Source organism: Bombyx mori, chromosome 16, assembly GCF_030269925.1.
Source record: "Bombyx mori chromosome 16, ASM3026992v2".
In the NCBI taxonomy this organism is placed as follows: Eukaryota; Metazoa; Arthropoda; class Insecta; order Lepidoptera; family Bombycidae; genus Bombyx; species Bombyx mori.
Genome location: NC_085122.1, coordinates 1,438,393 through 1,458,814, shown reverse-complemented (window position 1 = coordinate 1,458,814; position 20,422 = coordinate 1,438,393). Strand labels below are relative to the sequence as shown.

The 20,422-nt window shown below is 36.7% G+C and overlaps 1 protein-coding gene and 1 long non-coding RNA gene across 3 annotated transcripts in view; one reads left to right on the top strand and one right to left on the bottom strand.

The window, feature by feature from the left end:
- LOC134200293 (bolA-like protein 2) overlaps positions 1-20,422 on the top strand; it is a 66,463-nt gene that overhangs the window by 39,376 nt on the left and 6,665 nt on the right. For both annotated transcript variants that reach the window (XM_062672892.1, XM_062672893.1), the window contains one exon: positions 16,639-16,733. In XM_062672892.1, coding sequence (XP_062528876.1) covers positions 16,639-16,733 — 95 coding nt within the window. The remainder of the gene's footprint in view (positions 1-16,638; positions 16,734-20,422) is intronic.
- On the bottom strand, positions 10,050-19,668 carry LOC134200303 (uncharacterized). The gene is made up of 2 exons (XR_009975141.1): positions 19,468-19,668; positions 10,050-10,155 (listed from the first exon to the last, which is right to left on the bottom strand). It is a non-coding gene; the product is annotated as an uncharacterized LOC134200303 (long non-coding RNA).

Below are 20,422 nucleotides of genomic sequence, written 5' to 3'. Positions count from 1 at the left end.
CTGGGGGCGGGCGGTGCGATGCCAAAAATGAGATGATGGAATCATCTCAAATAATTCCTCAGAGCACTCCTCATAGAAAATACGGTACAAAATACAGAGTAAACTGAAGTCCCTCCGTAAACCCAGAGGTTCCAAACGATCCGATTACTTAGTGGTAATAAATCGAATTTGTTCTATTATAGTCCAAGTCTTTTAAGGATTTTGAATTATGGAGGTTTTAGATCACTTTTTGGGCAATACTATAATGATCTTGGTTTACTGTTTTCGTATTTATTCGTGAATGACCCTGAAAATCTAGCGGTTACTGTAATAACAGCGAAGGCAGTCTGGTTTCAGTGTTGTTTGACTTCACTCATTTCACACAAGGTCTCGCATTCAGATTGTGATGGTGAAATATGTTTGTTTTTTTATTGTTTTTTTTTTTGGAAAAAGAACCGTTCTCTTGAGGTCCATTGAATGTTATCATTTTAAACTGTTTCGATAGCATGCTCATAAAGTGTGATTCCCGTTAAGGTTTTTTGTTTATTTATTGCTTAGATGGGTCGACGAGCTCACGGCTGCTGTTAAGTGGTTACCGAAGCCCATAGACATGTACAACGTAAATTCCGCCTCCCATCCTGAGACATGAGTTCTAAAGTCTCAGTTTTTACAGTACAACCAATACCGTCTTTACCATAAGGGCACACGGGACCCGTGCCCAGGGCCCCCATTCTCAGGGGGCCCCGAAAGACCGACAATTTCTCTCACACGTTTATTCTCAAAACATTTTGGCGGGCACATTACACTTTTTCACAAATCAGTAATCACACAAGGCATATACTATGACTATAATAGAAGATTTTGCTCAACAGAAATCCCGAAAGAAACCGTTATCGAAATGGTAACCAAAAAACCAGCAGCATTCTAATATCATTAATGACTATTATATCATACTGTATTTGATTACCTATAATAAATGGTCTTAAACTCAGTAAAAAAATGTTATTATAATTCGCTTTTTTTACTTCCCAAAAGGGCCTCAAATTCTTGTGTGCCCAAGGGCCCCATCGTAGTTTAAGACGTCCCTGAGTACAACATCTGCCGCGCCCTTCAAACCGAAACGCATTACTGCTTCACGGCAGAAATACTTGGTGATGATGATGAAATTAGCATTGTCATTGGTTTTTGCGACTCGTAGACAGTTAAAATTACATTTACGGTTTAATCTAGCCTTTATTATTTCAAACCTTTCGAACACTACCGTTTTCGTGGTCACAGAGGATAGGTGGTCGAAAATAATACTTCTTCTTATTCTTCTTCCTAGGGTTTTCCCGGTCTAGTGCCAAGGTCCGCTTTAAAATATTGAAATCAAGAAAAAAAACCGTGAGATTATCTATATATTAATACGTGAAGCAAAAACTTTGTATCCCTTTTTACGAAAATTGCGCGGACGGAGGAGTATGAAATTTTCCACACTTATAGAGAATATAGAGAAGAAGTGCACAATGCTAATATTTTTTTTAAATAATGCATAACAGATACATTAAATCAATAAAGAAACCATTACACACACTACATACCATGTATTTGACGCACACACGCATACATACCTACTATTTATTGTCAAACTTTTGTTCTTGACATCTGTGGTCAAATTGAGAATAGATTAAATATTGTTTGTCTTTATTAATATTTTTTTATAGTGTAGCCTTGGCTAAATTTGTGATTATAGAAGTATAAAATACAATGATAATAGTGTACATACTTATTATACAATTCCAATTAATTATAGTCGAATTTCGACTACTGCGGGACCTCTAGTTTATCGTAAAAACCGATTCGATAACATTTAAAAAAAAAAGAACTCTAGCTATTGTACTTCAATGACAAATATGTTAGGCATATGAAAAGCGATTGGTAAAACTAGAGCGATTTGGCAATAACGACTTCTTTAACAAGAATCATTTATTTTAATTGCTGTAAATAATAAGGTTTATTATTTTGTAAGAAGCAAAGCATCGCATATTTGATGACCTGGAACTTGACTCTGTCAGTAAGTATCTACAGTCGGCATCATTGGGCCACTTCGGGAAGGCGGCACGACATGAAAACCCTCTTGTCGTGGCCGCCGGGAATTACATGCCTGTCGGCGTTAAGCCAGGGTTTTCACACATAAGTTCTTTTACAATGAAAATACAATACAATTTTATAAAACTTTAACATTACTTGTTTACAACATAAAGCCATGTCTTGGTTCTTACACAATTAGCCATTTTGTGATGGTTATAGCAACTACAACTTCTTTTAAACAAACAAGTGTAATTACTGCGAAACAATTCACAAAATATAGTTTAATATTCACAATACATATTTTAGTGATTTTTACATGACTGACATTTAATTTATTTTACATAAATTACTTTTAAGTTATATTAACTAACATTGTTATTATCCAGCCTATTCATAGATGGCGCCAACAACATCATTGCATAACAATTACAATACTTAATTAAATTATTAGTACTGTTAATTATAATATAAATTATTATTAATATTTATGCTTTATTCATATTTAATCATTTATACAGTCATTTGTGTTTTTAAACAATAATATAAACATTAAACATATTCTAAACATTTTCACATCAAAACAGTGTCTGCTAATTATTAAATATGGCATAATAAGTTTTGTTGCTAATAATAAATAAATATTAACATAGAATAAACTAAACTATATATCATTATGTTAATTATTGCCAATAGTGGCGTTTGCGCCCATATACCCGATCCTGTAGACCGTATGGTAAACAGTCGACGTCGCCGCGTCGCTCTAAACACGTCATTGCGGATCCTCCCGATCCATTAACGATGCTTTTAGGTACCACAAGCACCGGCGGTCACCGTCCTCGTCGAAACCGTCGCTTGCGACGAAGGGCTCGACGAGTGAATTAACCCATAGACACATCCCACTGAGTTTCTCACCGAATCTTCTCAGTGGGTCGCGTTTCTGATCTGATGGCACATTCTGCGAAGCACTGCTCTTGCTAGGATTAGTGTTAGTAACGTCTTCAGGTTTGAGCCCCTTGAGCTCATCTACTTTTTAGTTACGCTAAAATACATGTCATTATTTATTACATTTAAATTTAAATGAACCATTAGACTATCATTTAGTAAAATATATTTAGTGTACATAAATAATAACATAATGATACTTTAAATTTTTGCCTCGTTATCTTGCCACCTTTATCCTTAATTATTAGTTCACTATTTTTATATTAATTTACCAAAGTATTCGAAGTCCAGTAATTTCTATTCGCTTTGTAAATATTCCCACAACTGTGCTTGAATTGATGGACTTTTCTATCCAGCTCATCTCATACTAATTCGATGAGAGAGAGATCTGTCGATTGTATTGGCCATTTCATAATCATTGCAAAATTTCTTCGTTTCGTTCTTGCTCTAGCTCTCTCTAACCTCTGACATGATTTTGCTGAATGTTTGGGGTTGAATTGTCTTGATGGAAATTTTGGCCAATTTAATTAATTCCAGAAGGAATTGCGTTTTCCTGACGTATTTTCAGATTGCTTTCTTTATTCAGTTAACCTTCATTTTTTATCAAATGATCTGATTTATTGTTTCTTATGTATCCCCAAAACATTACGCTACCACCACCATGCTCAATAGTTGGTACAGTACACGTTTCTGAAGTCCGTTCGTCTTTTGATCGGCGCACAAAAACCCGTCTGCTAGGTCCAAAAATTCGAAATTTGGACTCATCCGCCCAAAGGACTTTTTTCCAGTCTCCTTCCGCCCAATTTAGTGGTAGGACTTCTTGTGAGTCCGCACGGGCAGGTACCACCATCCTGCCTATTTCTGCTGTGAAGCAGTAATGCGTTTCGGCTTGAAGGGTGGGGCAGCCGTTGTAACTATACTGAGACCTTAGAACTTATATCTCAAGGTGGATGGCGCATTTACGTTGTAGATGTCTATGGGCTCCAGTGACCACTTAACACCAGGTGGGCTGTGAGCTCGTCCACCCATCTAAGCAATAAATAAAATAAAAAGTTTCAGCCCATTCCAGTCTATTTTTCTTGGGAATACCAGTTACTTTTGGGTTTTTTTCGTTACTACGAATCCTCTTGAGTTTTCAGATTGTTATTTGCAGATATAATTGTTGTGGACAATCATTCAAACGAATGACTCTATCTATAGTGTAGTTTAATTAGATCATGTCTCGTCTCTGTCTCGCGTATCTCAGCCTCAGCATATCAGTTCGTCAGTGACTTCAGTCGGAGTCAGTCGTTGGGCGACCGCGGCCGCGTGCTGACCTATCGTGTTGGTTAGACTAAGTGAGATCGCGTGTTTAAAAAATTTGAAAGTGCTCTATTGAGGTAGGTCACAATGTCAGGGGTGTTTTTTTTTTTTTAATTATTGTGAACGTGTTTACGTAAAGATGGTTTTTTGATTACGATTTTTCTTTCGCTGTAGTACAATTTTGTTTTGTTGCAATTCAAACAATTGATTGTTTTTGGTTTTTGTTTGTTCTGTTCAAACAATGAACTTTTATGTGTGGTTTCGTTGTCGCGAAACAGTAAAAGTTTTTGGAGTACCAGATATTAATAATGTATTTTTTTTCTCTCTTGTATACCAAGGCTGAGTAACTTGCGGTTTGCTTGAATATTTAATTATGACTAAATTACACGATAAATACAAAAAAAATCTGCAAATTTTGGAGGAACAGTAAAACCGTTGTGTCAAAAAAAAAATTAAAATATTTTAAATGTACAATACCGTGCGCGTGTGTTTTTTTTTTTCAAATAATATGCCAGTATCTAGTACATATGACCGAGGTACTTGTAAAGAGCTATGTCTTTAACACGAACGATTTGCATTAGCTTAGTATGTATTTTAGTTTCATTAATATATATATGTAACGGAATCTTTGAATGTAATTCTCGTCGACTTCAAGGCGTCGGATTAACTTGAAAATTTGAACGTGCATTAAGGACCGATGGCAATACAATAATTTTATAATTTCGCTCTAATATCCTGACCGGTATTGAGAGGCTGAAACCGAAGAAGATATAAAATTAATAGCTAGTTCATTTTGCCACTTAAACGTGTTTTTTTTTGTTTGTTTTTAAATCACATAATGTGATATTATCGAAGGGTAAAAGACTATATGGTTTAAGCGAAATTTATCTTTTACGTTATTCTTAATACGCGACATTTATCTTTGTAATTAAATATGTGTTTTACGTATTTGGTATTAGCATCAACAGTTCGAACCTCATTTAAATATCTGAAGAAGTTTGTTTTTTGTTATTATATTTTTTCCAAATTTCCTAAACTTTACATGTCTCTCTTGTAAAGTCGTAAAAATGTCGCTTTAACCAAATTATGATTATTTTGTTAATTACACGCGAAACCTGATCACGGTCAGCTGTGGTTATTCTAAATATTTGAAGAGTACCCGTCGGATAAAATTACTAACACACAACCTGTAAGTTTTTATTTTTATTTATTGCACTTGTAGACAGACGAGCATACGGCCCACCTGATGGTGAGTGGTTACCGTCGCTCATGGACTTCAGCAATGCCAGGGGCAAAGCCAAGCCGCTGCCTACCGTTTAATACTCTCCACAAGCCTCGTTTGAAGAAGGACATGTCATAGCGCTCGGGAAACACCGTGGAGGGGAGCTCATTCCATAGCCGGATGGTACGTGGCAAAAAAGACCTCTGGAAACGCACTGTGGATGACCGCAGTGACTCCAGGTAGTATGGATGAACTCTACTCCGGTGGCGGGCGTTGCGATGGTAAAAACGAGATGCCGGTATCATCTCGAACAATTCCTCAGAGCACTGGTACTGTTACAAAAACCTTCCCTAAACCCCCAATTACATCTGTACGTGGTGTTAAGATCGAGAACAATATCGATAGGGTAGTGTTGTCCGATCGATAGCATCGATAACACATCGATAACGAAGTTTTTTTATATTGTACATTGAAACAGTATATACTGAAGACGGATCTTCGTATAATTCCAAATTATGTAAATGAAGGAATGCGCGGCGTGAAGCGGTGTGACTTATTAGTGTTGCTTTAATAATAGTATAATTATTATGAACAACTTGCCATTGTTTTAAACGTACTAAAATAATTATTTATTTGTATACAAGGTTGCCTAGAGGATATTGATTTAATTCATAGGACCATTGTAACACTTGTACATTGTTATGAAACTTTTCTTTAGCGTTTTTCGTGTTGAATAGCTTTATTTTTTTTATTGCTTAGATTGCTGGACGAGCTCACAGCCCACCGGGTGTTAAGTGGTTACTGGAGCCCATAGACATCTACAACGTAAATGCGCCACCCACCTTGAGATATAAGTTCTAAGGTCTCAGTATAGTTACAACGGCTGCCCCACCCTTCAAACCGAAACGCATTACTGCTTCACGGCAGAAATAGGGATGGTGGTGGTACCTACCCGTGCGGACTCACAAGAGGTCCTACCACCAGTAAAATTTGTAATTGTACTAGACGCGCCCCGCTACTTCTGTCGCATTGAATTTTGCTATTCGGAAATAATTAAATACGTTGCCTTTTCTTGGGCTAAACAGTGGCTAGAGTCGTTTTGTCTAAATATCTATGTATTAATACGTGAAGCTAAAACTTTGTATCCCTTTTTACGAAAATTGCGCGGACGGAGGAGTACGAAATTTTCTACACTTATAGAGAATATAGAGAAGAAGTGCACAATGCTAAATTTTTTTTAAAATAATGCATAAAAGATACATTAAATCAATAAAGAAAACATTACACACACTACATACCATGTATTTGACGCACACACGCATGCATACTATTTATTGTCAAACTTTTGTTCTTGACGTTTGTTGTCAAATTGAGAATAGATTAAATATTGTTTGTCATTGTTAATATTTTTTATAGTGGCGAAATTTGTATAAAATACAATCATAATAGTATACAAACTTACAATTCCAATTAATTATAGTCGAATTTCGACTACTGCGGGACCTCTAGTTTGTACGTAAAATTGCGAATGTTATCTCGTCAGAGAATGTCGTATTCATTATGAAGGATATAATATTATACCTGATGTTGATCATGTCGTACGATGATGAAAAAGTATCCTATGTGTTTATCTGTTCTTAAATTTGCTGCAATGTGTGCTTAATTGAGTAACAAAGATACAAACTATCACGTTAGCCAGATCATAGGGCGTGTTGTGATCCCGCACGGGTAGGTACCACCGTTCCGGCTTTTTCTGCCACGAAGTGGTAATGTGTTTCGGTTTGAAGGATGGGACAGCCGTTGTGCGATAGAACTGAGACTTAGAACTGATGTCTCAAAGTGGGTAGCGGCATTTAAGTTGTTGATGCCTATGGGCTCCGGTAACCACTATAAAACTAGGTCAGCTGCAAGCTTGTTCTCCCGTATCTATACTATATATTATAAAGCTGAAGAGTTTGTTTATTTGAACGCGTTAATCTCAAGAACTACTGGTCCGATTCTTTCAGTGTTAGATAGCCCATTTATCGAGGAAGGCTATAGGCTAAATAACATCACGCTAAGACCAATGCAAGCGGAACACTAATAAAGAATGTTTCAAAATCGGCGTTTTAATCCCTTTTGAGAGCTTCCACTGCGTGTGCTGCGGAAACGGTTAAAGTTTCGCTAAAATAATGTATAAGAGAATTGTTCCCCTTTAAAAGATCTAAAAAAAAGTCCGCGGCAGCATATATCTTAAGGTTGGCTCACTATAACTTTTTTTATGCTAACCAAATTTGTTCTAAAATAAAGCATTATTTGTGAACTATTCCACGCGGACGAAGTCGCGGGAAAAAGCTAGTAAGTAATAAAAAAAAACGACCCGTTAATGATCTGCGAAATTCTTCGATTTGATTCCAATATCTCGTTTCTATTGTCTCACCACTCGCCTCCAGAGCAGAGGTCATCCACCACCAGGAGCCGCTGAGTTCATTACACAGTACTCACCATCAGGCGCGGGAAGAAAACGATGCCTCCAATGAACACTTAAACGAAAAAAGTTGATATAATCTTTATTATTGCAGATATATATTTATGGTTTTTTTTCTTGTGTACCTAGCTGATTTACTCTTGCTTCGAACCCCGTCAATAATGAATTTGTAATAGCTGTAAAATAGTGAAGCGATTTGGGTGAAAAACGAAAATTTCAAAATTTTGAGTTAGTGTAGTGTTCATTGGAGGCGTCGAAAATTCCTTTACAGTCTTCAAGAGCGCTATGTGTTGCCCTTCAAATTTTAAAACGATCCAAATCGTTACGCAGCGTCCTCTGGTATCGCCGTTGTCCATGAGCGAATATCCGTAAAATCTTCTTTATTCTTTATTGTACACACAGTTAATATTACAGTAATAGCGATAAGATATAAAAATGGCGAGCTTAATTCAACAATTGAGTTTTCTACCAGCAAACCGTTCTTAACGAAGGAAAGCTTTACATGAGTGGGTAGAACAATCTAATCAATTTACTTATTGATATAATACACAATAACAATAATAATTATAAAAAATAAAAAAAACACTAATACATAATATATCAGACTATATACATATACACATAAATAATGTACACGTACATATATAATGAAATACATAAAATAAATACATATAAGCTTCGATCAACAATAGTAACCATATAAGTAATACTAAATTGATAGAATCTTCTTCTCTATATATAAAAATGAATTGCTGTTCGTTAGTTTCGCTAAAAAGCATATAAGTAATACTAAATTGATAGAATCTTCTTCTCTATATATAAAAATGAATTGCTGTTCGTTAGTTTCGCTAAAACTCGAGAACGGCTGGACCGATTTAGCTAATTTTGGTCTTGAATTATTTGTGAAAGTCCAGTGAAGGTTTAAAATGTAGATAAATATGAAAATGCTCAGAATTAAATAAAAATAACAATTTCGTTTTCCCTTTGATGTGTCCCGCGTCGGACGGATTCCTTTTGTTTGTTTTAAGTTTATTTTATACAAAAGTTTAGGTCTTTTATTTATCGTTTGAGGCACTACGAAGTCTGCCGGGTCAGCTAGTAAGCAATAAATGGACCGTTTATTTTGAAAGTGGTGTAAGTCCATTTTCTTTTGTTTCGAGAAAATTAAAGGTTACTATATTTGTTGATTTAAAAATACAGGCAAATCATATGAGGTCTGGCTATGCCACCTACCTCCGTCAATTGGACTTACACCACTTTCATAATCGATGGTTTTGCAATTTCATTTACCGACCGATTTTAAGTTGTACAAAACATGGGTTTTTTTTTGAGAAATTAAACACGGACTAGTTATATATATAAAAAAATTACATTAAATTAAGCATGACACGTGATAGGTCATTTTTCTCAAAAATGGACTTACACCACTTTCAAAATAAACGGTCCAAATAATACATGTCTTATAAATTATAGCCAATGATAGTATGAAACGCGAATTACGAATACACAGATGTCCATTCGAGCGACAAAAACCCGTTGTTTTCTATCTAGCTCGTAATATAACCTAAGCCGCATCTAGTTACGAGTTAAAACAAGTATTTTTTTTTAATATATTTTTTTGTTGCTTAGACGGATGTATGAGCTTACAGCCCACATGGCGTTAAGTAGTTACTGGAGCCCATAGACATCTACAACGTAAATGCCGCTACCCATCTTGAGACATAAGTTGTAATGTCACTCTTAAAACAGTACAACGGCTGCCCCACCCTTCAAATCGAAAAGCATTAGTGCTTCACGACAGAAATAGGCAGGGTGGTGGTACCTACCCACGCGGACTCACAATAGGTCCTACCATCAGTAGTTACGCAAATTATAATTTTGCGGGTTTGATTTTTATTACACGATGTTATTCCTTCACCGTGGAAGTCAATCGTGAACTTTTGTTGAGTACGTACGTAGTTCGTTCACATCGCCAACTACAAATAATTACTTTTAGCTCTCTCCGTAATTTCATTACGTAGGTAATGTCTAGGTTTCGTCAATTCGATTTAACAGCGGTCTTATTATGAAGCACGTTTTTTTGTTTGTTTTATTGGCCTTGTAGGCAGATGAGCGTTCGGCCCACCTGATGGTGAGTGGAATGTCAGCAGCCAGGAACACAGCCGAGCTACCGCTGAAAGAAATGAGGAAAACAAAAATTTACCATTACTAAAATGAAATGAAAAAATCACACATAAATCATGTTCAACTCTTGACAAGACGGATCTGTGTCGGATGTTTTAAGCAAACAAGTCGTTGCGCAGTTAAAACATTGAATTCAACATTATTAAAATGCGTGAGGTACATTTTTTTTAAATTGTTACTGGATTTCGGTAACCACTAAACACTAACCGGTCGGCAAGCTTGGTAGTCTATTAAAAAAATATTTCGTAAATTTTCACACACTACTTATGTGTTTGACATAACACATAATATATTTATATAATCAAATAAAAATAAAGAAGCCTATATATCCTTAATTTTCATTGCAAATGTGGTATTTGTTTGTTAATGTTTAGTTGGTTATTAACGTTTTGCTTATTCTCTAAATGTTAATAAGAGTTAGTTTTTGTTATTGGATATGGACCTCTCCTCGGGTGAAGGCCTCCTCCAGTCCTTTCCACGGGTCTCTGTCCTTGCCGGTAGTTTGCCAGTCCTTTCTTATTATTTCGTTTATGTCATCAGCCCGTCGTCTTTTCGGTCTCCCGAACCTTCTTTTGCCAATTGGCCCTTTCCAGATTGTAGTGTTGACTGTCCACCCGGTGTCTGTGTATCTCAGTACGTAACCTGCCCACTGCCATTTCAATTTTAGAGCTTGTGTAAGGGCGTCTTTTATCTTTGTTTTCTGTCTAACTACTTTGCTCCTGACTTTTTGAATTTTTCTGCATATTTATATACTCTTTGTTTATTGTCAAACTTTTATTTTATTACTTGTAGTCTGTGGTCAAATTGGGAATAGATTAATATTGTTCATCTTTAATATTATTGGTCTATAGTTGTAGTTTTGTCGAAATCTGTGATTATAGAATTATAATAGTCATTGACGATAGAACCTTGATAATGTTCAATACTATAATTTCAATTCATTATAGTTGAATTTCGACTACCGCGGGCCCACTAGTACATCTAAACGTATGCAAAATATTTCGAGACTCTTGTATTTTCTCTTGACTGATAATCTACTAACTGGACATGGATGTTTTGTGAGTTTCCTGCATTGGATCAGAGTTGAATCAACGATTGAGTGCCATAAATGTGGATGTGACTGGGATGCGGCATGCTTGTAGTCTTCTCCCCATCTTAGGGGAAAATTGCCGTATCCTCACAGCTAAATTGGAGGAACATACGTCTGCCCTCTGCCAAATTTTGTGGTCACGATGTTCTTATCAAATGTTCTATCCCGAGGGGATTCATACCCGTCTCTTGGCTCCCCAGAGTTTTTCGGGTTTCCTCACACGTCGATTTAGGGACCGGCGAGAGAGATCCAAGAAGACTACGTATAAGGGGTTCACATGCGCCTTAAAAACATTCTCCGTTTTAAGGGTATCATATCCTTGACTCTAATTAAGAGTAGGAAGTCCTTAAACATAAGTAGACATTTATATTCTTAACTAAGACTTATCCTCGACCATAAATATTATTTGAAGTAATGTCCCACTTAACCTTTCCTTACCTTAGGCAGCGGCTACATAGTTCCCTCGCGGTGGACGACAGAAATGATACTTGAACAAATTACCAACACAAACCAAACCAAACGCGTAGGCAGTGACTTGGCTCTGCCCCTGAACGGTAACCAGTCACCATCAGTTGGGCCGTACGCTCGTCTGCCTACAAGGGCAATAAAAAAACTAGATTGTAAAAATCAATTAAGTAACACAGTAAACGGGAAAATGCAATACAATTTAAAGACTAGCTTTTAAATTGTATATAAGTTAATTATACAGGTTGGTGTGTTAAAATTAATGTTTATAAATATATTTTTGTAATTATGTGTCTGTCATTTACGTAAATGAAGTCGTCGTGGCCTAACGGATAAGACGTCCGGTGCATTCATGTTGAGCGATGCACCGGTGTTCGAATCCCGCAGGCGGATACCAATTTTTCTAATGAAATACGTACTCAACAAATGTTCACGATTGATTTCCATGGTGAAGGAATAACATCGTGTAATAAAAATGTAACCCGCAAAATTATAATTTGCGTAATTACTGGTGGTAGGACCTCTTGTGAGTCCGCACGGGTAGGTACCACCACTCTGCCTATTTCTGCCGTGAAGCAGTAATGCGTTTCGGTTTGAAGGGTGGAGCAGCCGTTGTAACTATAATTGAGACCTTAGAACTTATATCTCAAGGTGGGTGGCGCATTTACGTTGTAGATGTCTATGGGCTCCAGTAACCACTTAACACCAGGTGGGCTGTGAGCTCGTACACTCATCTAAGCAATAAAAAAAAAAAAAAAAAAATGCCCGCGGATCCTTTTGTTCTCAAATCGTTTTCTTTCACAATAGCATTAGCACGAACACAAAGAAAATGCGTTAATATTTCGTAGTAATCTCATATGTTAATATCAATATATGACTTATACTAATTGTTACTAATATTGTAAATGTTAATGTGTATTTCTTTGTTTGTTTGATTGTAGTGGTTTTTTTTTTAAAAGCGATCGTTTTAGATCAAACTGGTGACATTTAACTTTTATCCCGAATTAACATCTCGTTCCCTCGGGTAATTGTTTATACTAGAGGTCCCGCCCGTCCCGCAGTAGTCGAAATTCGACTATACTTATTTGGAATTGTAAGTCTGTACACTATTATGATTGTATTTTATACTTCTATAATTATAAATTTTGCCAAGACTACACTATAAAAAATATTAACAAAGACAAACAATATTTAATCTATTCTCAAATTGACAACAAACGTCAAGAACAAAAGTATGACAATAAATAGTATGCATGCGTGTGTGCCTCAAATGCATGGTATGTTTTCTTTATTGATTTAATGTATCTTTTATGCATTATTTAAAAAAAATATTAGCATTGTGCACTTCTTCTCTATATTCTCTATAAGTGTGGAAAATTTCACACTCCGCCGTCCGCGCAATTTTCGTAAAAAGGGATACAAAGTTTTTGCTTCACGTATTAATATATAGATTATCATTAGATAAAACTAGCTGTACCCGTACCCGCTTCGCTGGGCATTTAAAATTCACATTATTATTTCTCACCCCCACAAAGATTCTCATCATTGACGTCCCCGCAACTGGTGTAGGGAGTCCAACACTCATATAAATATTAGCATATCCATTAAGTACATGTGTTTTCTACATAGATACCAAGTTTCAAGTCATCGGATGCATGGTCCAGTAGTTATAACGGAACATCCGTAAAAACCACTGTAGATTTATATATTAGTGTAGACTAGTGGTCCCACAGTAGTCGAAATTCGACTATAATTAATTGAAATTATAAGTTTGTACATTATTATGGCTCTATTGTCAAAGATTATTAAACTTTTATAATCGCAGATTTTGCCAAGACTACACTATAGACAAATAATATGAAAGATAAACAATATTAACCTATTCTCAATTTGTCCACAGACTATAAACAATAAGAAAAGTTTGACAATAAACAAAGAGTACATACGTGTGTGTATCAACTGTCAAATACACAGTAGTGTGCGTAATGTTTTTGTTTTTATTGATTTAATGTATTATTAATGCATAATTAAAAACAATTTTAGCATTCTGCACTCCTTCTCTATATTGTTTATAAATGTGGGAAGTTTCATACTCTTCCGTCCGCCTAATTTTCGTAAAAAGGGATACAACGTTTTTGCTTCACGTATATAGATTATCCGCACTTTTCATTGACCATCCGGGCGAAGTCGCAGGTAACAGCTATCTATCTATCTATACGTAGTTAATTATATTGAATCTCGACCGTGATTAGCCATGATTCGTAATGGTGTCAGCTATACGGCTTAGAACTAGTAGCGCATTACTTGTGACGTATTGTTTGTTGGTACTGATAGAAAGTTTTACTCAATCGCTCATAGATAGACACAGCCCGCTGAGTTTCTGGCCGGATCTTCTCAGTGGGTCGCGATTCCGATCCGGTAGTAGATTCTGTGAAGCACTGCTCTTGCTAGGGTTAGTGTTAGCAAATTCGCTCGGGTTGAGCCCGTGAGCTAACCTACACGTCCATCCGTAGCTGGCATAGCGTCTTAAGCTACCAGTGAATATGAAAGGGAATAAAATACTCAATCTGATGAATAACGCCGTTCGAAGCCAGTGTTGTCCACCAGACCAACACGACAGTGTCATGTCATACATACAGGAGAGCCAATTATTTAAAGTTTAAAATTTGTAAAATTTAACACAACAATAAACTTCTTCAGATATTTGAATGAGGTAAACTTAATTGATGGTCAATTAAAAAAAAAAAATCGAATTCTTGATACTAAATCCAAATAAAACCGACCTTTAATTACAAAGATAAATATCGATATACAATAAAAGTAAAAAAAAATAAAAATGACGTCAGCAAATAATGTATAATCAATGTAGCCGATGGTAATTAAATATTATGCTTTATTTTAAACACAAATATGCTTAAAGATTAAAAAAAAACAGACGTCAGCAAGTAAAATGAGGTATCATCAATGTAGTCAATGTTAATTAAATATTCTATAAAAATAAAATTTATACTAGTGGTAGGGCCTCTTGTGAGTCCGGACGAGCTCACAGCCCATCAGTTAAGTGGTTACTGGAGCCCATAGACATCTACAACGTAAATGCGCCACCCACCTTGAGAGATATAAGTTCTACGTCTCAGTATAGTTACAACGGCTGCCTCACCCTTTAAACCGAAACGCGTTACTGCTTCACGGCAGAAATAGGCAGGGTGGTGGTACCTACACATGCCTTAAAGGCACCAAAGAAACGCATGCACTAAAGCACGTCGTGATCACGAGTGTTCACGGTATCGCTTGGTTACGCTCATTCCACTTGCAAGTTGCGGCTGCGTCACGGTCGGAGGCACGTAGAAAGTTCCCCGGTAACGTTGCCAGTTCGGCCGCAGTTGCCCCGTCTGTCACCGTTCAGAGACTGTCTCAAAGTCCGTCAAAAGAAGCGTTACAAAACCGAACGAATGACATTGAACGCAACTCCGCGAAACGCTTGAAACATTTTCAATTTTTTACGACCGCCACGCGATGACCTTTCAGTTACCTTTTGACGTTTTTTACTGGTGGTAGGACCTCTTGTGAGTTCGCGCGGGTAAGTACCACCTATTTCTGCCGTGAAGCAGTAATGCGTTTCGGTTTGAAGGGTGGGGCAGCCGTTGTAACTATACTGAGATCTTAGAACTTATATCCCAAGATGGGTGGCACATTTACGTTGTAGATGTCCATGGGCTCCAGTAACGACTTAACACCAGGTGGGCTGCGAGCTCGTCCACCCATCTAAGCAATAAGAAAAAAAAAGTTAAATCTGGCTGACGGTCCGAATCACGTGAAGTGGTACACGGTACACGATTGTCGGCACGATTGCGAATTTAAATGAAATATTATGTATTAGTTTTGACCGACTTCAAAAAAGGTTTACTGGTGGTAGGGTCTCTTGTGAGTATTTACGATTACAACTACAAATAAAGGGCACGCGCGACTTTGCAACAACTATACACTACTAGATTTACCGAATAGTAATTACTTGTAGTGACGCTGATGTTGAATAATTCAGGTCAAGTATCGAGGGTAATAATATGTAGGATGGTAAACGTTGAAGATGCCCGGAATCTGTGAAATGATAAATGGAATTTGAGGAAATCTTATTTTAATTGCTGTAGTTTAGGTTCCGTACAGACACGTACTTTTTCTTCGCTCATAAGGAACTCTGCGAATTTCGGATCTATGACATAATGTAGCGTGTAATTTATCGAACTTAAATGTATGGAACGATATGAGAGAGAGAGAGAGAGAGAGAGGAGTGAGTGTTGAGATGACGGCTGATAGAAGAGAATGGAAGAGAAAAATCCGCTATGCCGACCTCACCTAGTGGGATAAGGCGGAGAAAAAAGAAGAAATATATAGGATGATTCAGTCGAATCTGGTCTGGTCGATCAATTGACAGAAATATCGCCGTCACAATGAAAGAGCCCGTGAGCCCATGAGCTCACCCGTCCGGGCGTAGGTGAAATAGTCCCTTAAGCCACCAGCTAATGGGTAGGGGAAAATAACAATAATAACACGTCTGTATCGATGGTGCCCGTAATCTGCTATGTGTTAATCCCGAAGACATGTGGATCCCAGAAATAAACTCTGAAAAACTGAATATATTAACCTATTTTCATTGGAAACTCTGGATAGTGAAAGAAATTTGTTTCTAAATACGTTAACGGTAGGCAGCGGCTTGGCTCTGCCCCTGGCATTGCTGAAGTCCATGGGCGACGGTAACCACTCACCATCAGGTGGGCCGTATGCTCGTCTGCCTATTTTTTTTGTATTGGTCAATTTTGTTGAGAAATTCAACAGTTTTAGTTCTAAAACCTCACTTACGTTGTTGTATTATTATGTTGTTTTATGCGGTACTGATTTAGTGCGTATGTTTGTCCATAGGAGGTGACAGATGAGAGCGACGGATGCGGCGCCAAGTTTTCTGTTCTCATAGTATCGGACAAGTTCAAAGGGAAACCTCTTCTTGCCAGGCATAGGTGAGTGTATTTTTTTAGCTATTGCATAGCTTTCATCGCGGTCTTTGAGCGCGGCGACCGAATCAAGAAATTCCGTAACGAAAACAAAACCTAACACCCCTCACTCCGCCTACAATGTAGTTCGCGCTCAACACATTCACATGTTGCGCTTGTGTAGTGTTTGTGAATAAGCGCGCGGCGTGACGTCGGCACTGCATGCGCATCATGAAAAGTCTACCCATCTCTCTCTCGCGCGGTCTAGCTTATGAGTGTGAAGGAGACAAATGTTTTGCTTTTGTTAATGTTTATATATATAGCGTGGTCTTATTTCATTATTGTTTTAATATTAAATTATTACTGTCTAATTATAATTGCATAAGTTTATAAAAAAATGCTATGCAATAGCTTTACCGCGGCAGTCCCCGAGTGCCACACGTGTTTTTCTATCAAAATATTTTACATACCTATACCGTAATGTATCAAATTCAATTCAAATTCAAATTCAAAATCATTTATTTCAACTTGGATGTCATCAAAAACACACTTGTTGAATGTCAAAATGTAAAAGAAAATGTTAACTCTACCACCGGTTCCAAGAAAAGCCACAGTCCTGAGAAGAACCGGCGAAACAAACTCAGCGGGCTTTTTTTTTTTTTTGGATTTTGTCAAATATTTTCTTTTTTTTTTTAAATAAGAAAACATACATATTTACAGTATACGAAAAAACTACAATTCAAATAAATAATAATAATGAAAAATGAAAAGGCCAGGAGCGAACGCCTCATTCCCACGTAGTGCCATCTAGAAAAAAATCCTTAACTTTATAATATGCCTTGTTGCACAAACGTTCCTTGACAGTTTTCTTAAATCTATGAACAGGTAGTAGTTGAATGTTTTGTAGGATCTTGTTGAAAAGTTGTACACCCAGCCCCCTGAAAGCGTTGCTTATTTTCTTAATTCGAGCCGCCGGCAACGCAAGCCTGTGTTTGTTCCTAGTGTTCACATTATGCAAATCGCAGACTCTGGGGAATTCTACAATGTTTTTACGCACGTACAATAAATTTTCAAAAATGTATTGGGACGCTAAAGTTAGAATTTTGATTTCCTTAAACTTGTCCCTCAAGGATTCCCTCGGGTGCATATTATAAATAGCACGAATAGCCCTCTCCTGCAGGATGAAAATCGTTTCGACATCGGCAGCATTGCCCCATAGCAAAATGCCATAGGACATAACACTATGAAAATAACTGAAATAAACTAGACGTGCCGTATCTTCATCAGTATAGGTTCGTATTTTTTTTCCGCAAACGCTGCTATCATTCTCGTACTTCAGATATATTCAAAACAAACAAGCAAATTCAATGAAATTTTTGTTATCAATAGAAAAATATCGATGATATTATTATATCGATACAATATTAACACGGTAGTTAGATAAAATATTGAAATGTCGTCGAATATAGCAAGCACCTTAGTCATGCGTGACCACGAAAACTGTCCGAGCTAATATCGAGGAGTGAAATTGCTATTATGTTTAAGCGGCATTTTTGCAAATTCACAGGAGAGCAATTTAAAGTTTAAATTTTGGAAATAATGTCGTAACAAAAAACTTGTTCAGCTATTATTTCAATGGGGCTAACTTAATTGGAGTTCAAATTAAAAACATCCAATTGTTGGTGCTGTAAGACCAAATAAAACGCACCGGTAATCACTACATAGTATAAAACAAAGTGGCTTTCTCTGTCCCTATATCTGTCTGTCCCTATGTATGCTTAAATCTTTAAAACTACGCTACGGATTTTGGTGCGGTTTTTAATAGATAGAGTGATTGAAGAGGAAGGTTTATATGTATAATAACATCCATTAAATAGTGGAGAAATCAATAATTAATTACAGTTTCCGAAGCGAAGCGAGGGCGGGTCGCTAGTTACAAAGATAAATGTCGCTTATTAAGCGAAATGTCGCTTAAACTAATAGCCTTTCTTTCACTCTTTGATATAATGACAATAAAAAACGCAAGATTAAACCGTAAAACATGCAAGTGATTTTAAAAGACAGTTTTCACAATCACACAGATCACGCCATTAATCGATCAATTCGTCCGCCCCAAGAATCTAAAGAGTTATTAATTATGTAACCCTTTGAGCGCGAACCGTCGATATATCGACTCTCTATTAATGCGTATAAAGTGCGGATCGTCTGAATATCGACTGTTACGCAGTTCGATTATAGGTATTAGGTATCGACCTGTACGGACGTATCTTAGCACACGCACGCATGTTTTTATTATGTTTATAAATAACCTTTTTTTTTATTGCTTAGATGGGTGGACGAGCTCACAGCCCACCTGGTGTTAAGTGGTTACTGGAGCCCATAGACATCTACAACGTAAATGCGCCACCCACCTTGAGACATAAGTTCTAAGGTCTCAGGTATAGTTACAACGGCTGCTCCACCCTTCAAACCGAAACGCATTACTGCTTCACGGCAGAAATAGGCGGGAAATTATTTTGCTGTGAATTTAGCATTGATTTTTGTATTATCATTTTTTTAATTAAAGTTTTATATACCGCTTTTTTTTTTAAATCCTTTAGCTGTTTCTGCGAAATATGTGACAATAATCTCAGCACTAAAAAGGCTTAAAAGAAGCTACACCTATCTCTGTTTCTATCTACTTAACCATTTTGAATACAAATAATGTTAATGTATAATCAAACATCATGAGCAAATTAGCCTTGAACGTATGACGTATTACCTGAGTTATTTTAAAAGCCAACAGCTCTAGCGTGCCGCGTTCGCCGATGGGACCTCAGACGTGATTGGAATTGACATGAACCTACTTTAATTATACAATACATTGCAATTGCAATACTATAAAAGCCGGTATCGATGGCCTATTCTAGGACTGTACGATATCAAGCCGACGACTGACTCCTACTGAAGCCACTGACGAACTGATATGCTGAGTTACGCGAGACAGAGACGAGACATGATCTAATTAAACTACACTATAGATCAGTCTTTCTCAAAGTGGGCGATAACGCCCCCTGGGGGGCGTTTGAAACCTCGAGGGGGGCGTTAAGGGGTCCAGGAAAAAATGGGGGGCGTTGATGTGGGTTAGGGGGGCGCTGTAAAATTTGTAATTTCATTTACTTTATAGTATTTTAAATTTTACTAAAATTAAAACTCACCTACTACACAGTAACGAATAATTAGTTTATATTTCTACCCTGTATGATGTTATAAAAACTTAAAATAATTAACATAGATTTCGTAGGACAGCCCGCACACCGTACGCAATCAAGTTGTAACAAGTTTCTGCGGAACATGATCGATGATAGTTAAAAAATTAGAGCAATTTTACCTTAATTACATTGCGCCAGAAATTATATTAAACATTAGAAAAAAAACTACCATGCAGAGTTTTAAAATATTACACATACGTAAACTAATACAAGTTGAGGTTTTCTTTACTTTCTTTCTTGTTTTTAACATAAGAGCATTTCAAAGCATTTTCCTAGCATTTTATAAGAAATTACTGATGTAAGAATCATAATTTTTATATAAAATGGAAATGCGTATATAATTATTGTTCAAAAACTTGTCTTAGATTATTATTTTTTACAATTTACCCATTACCGTCCAATGTCAAATAGTATAGTTATAGTAAGCCTAAACAGCTTACTTATTGTAAACATTGTTTACTATTT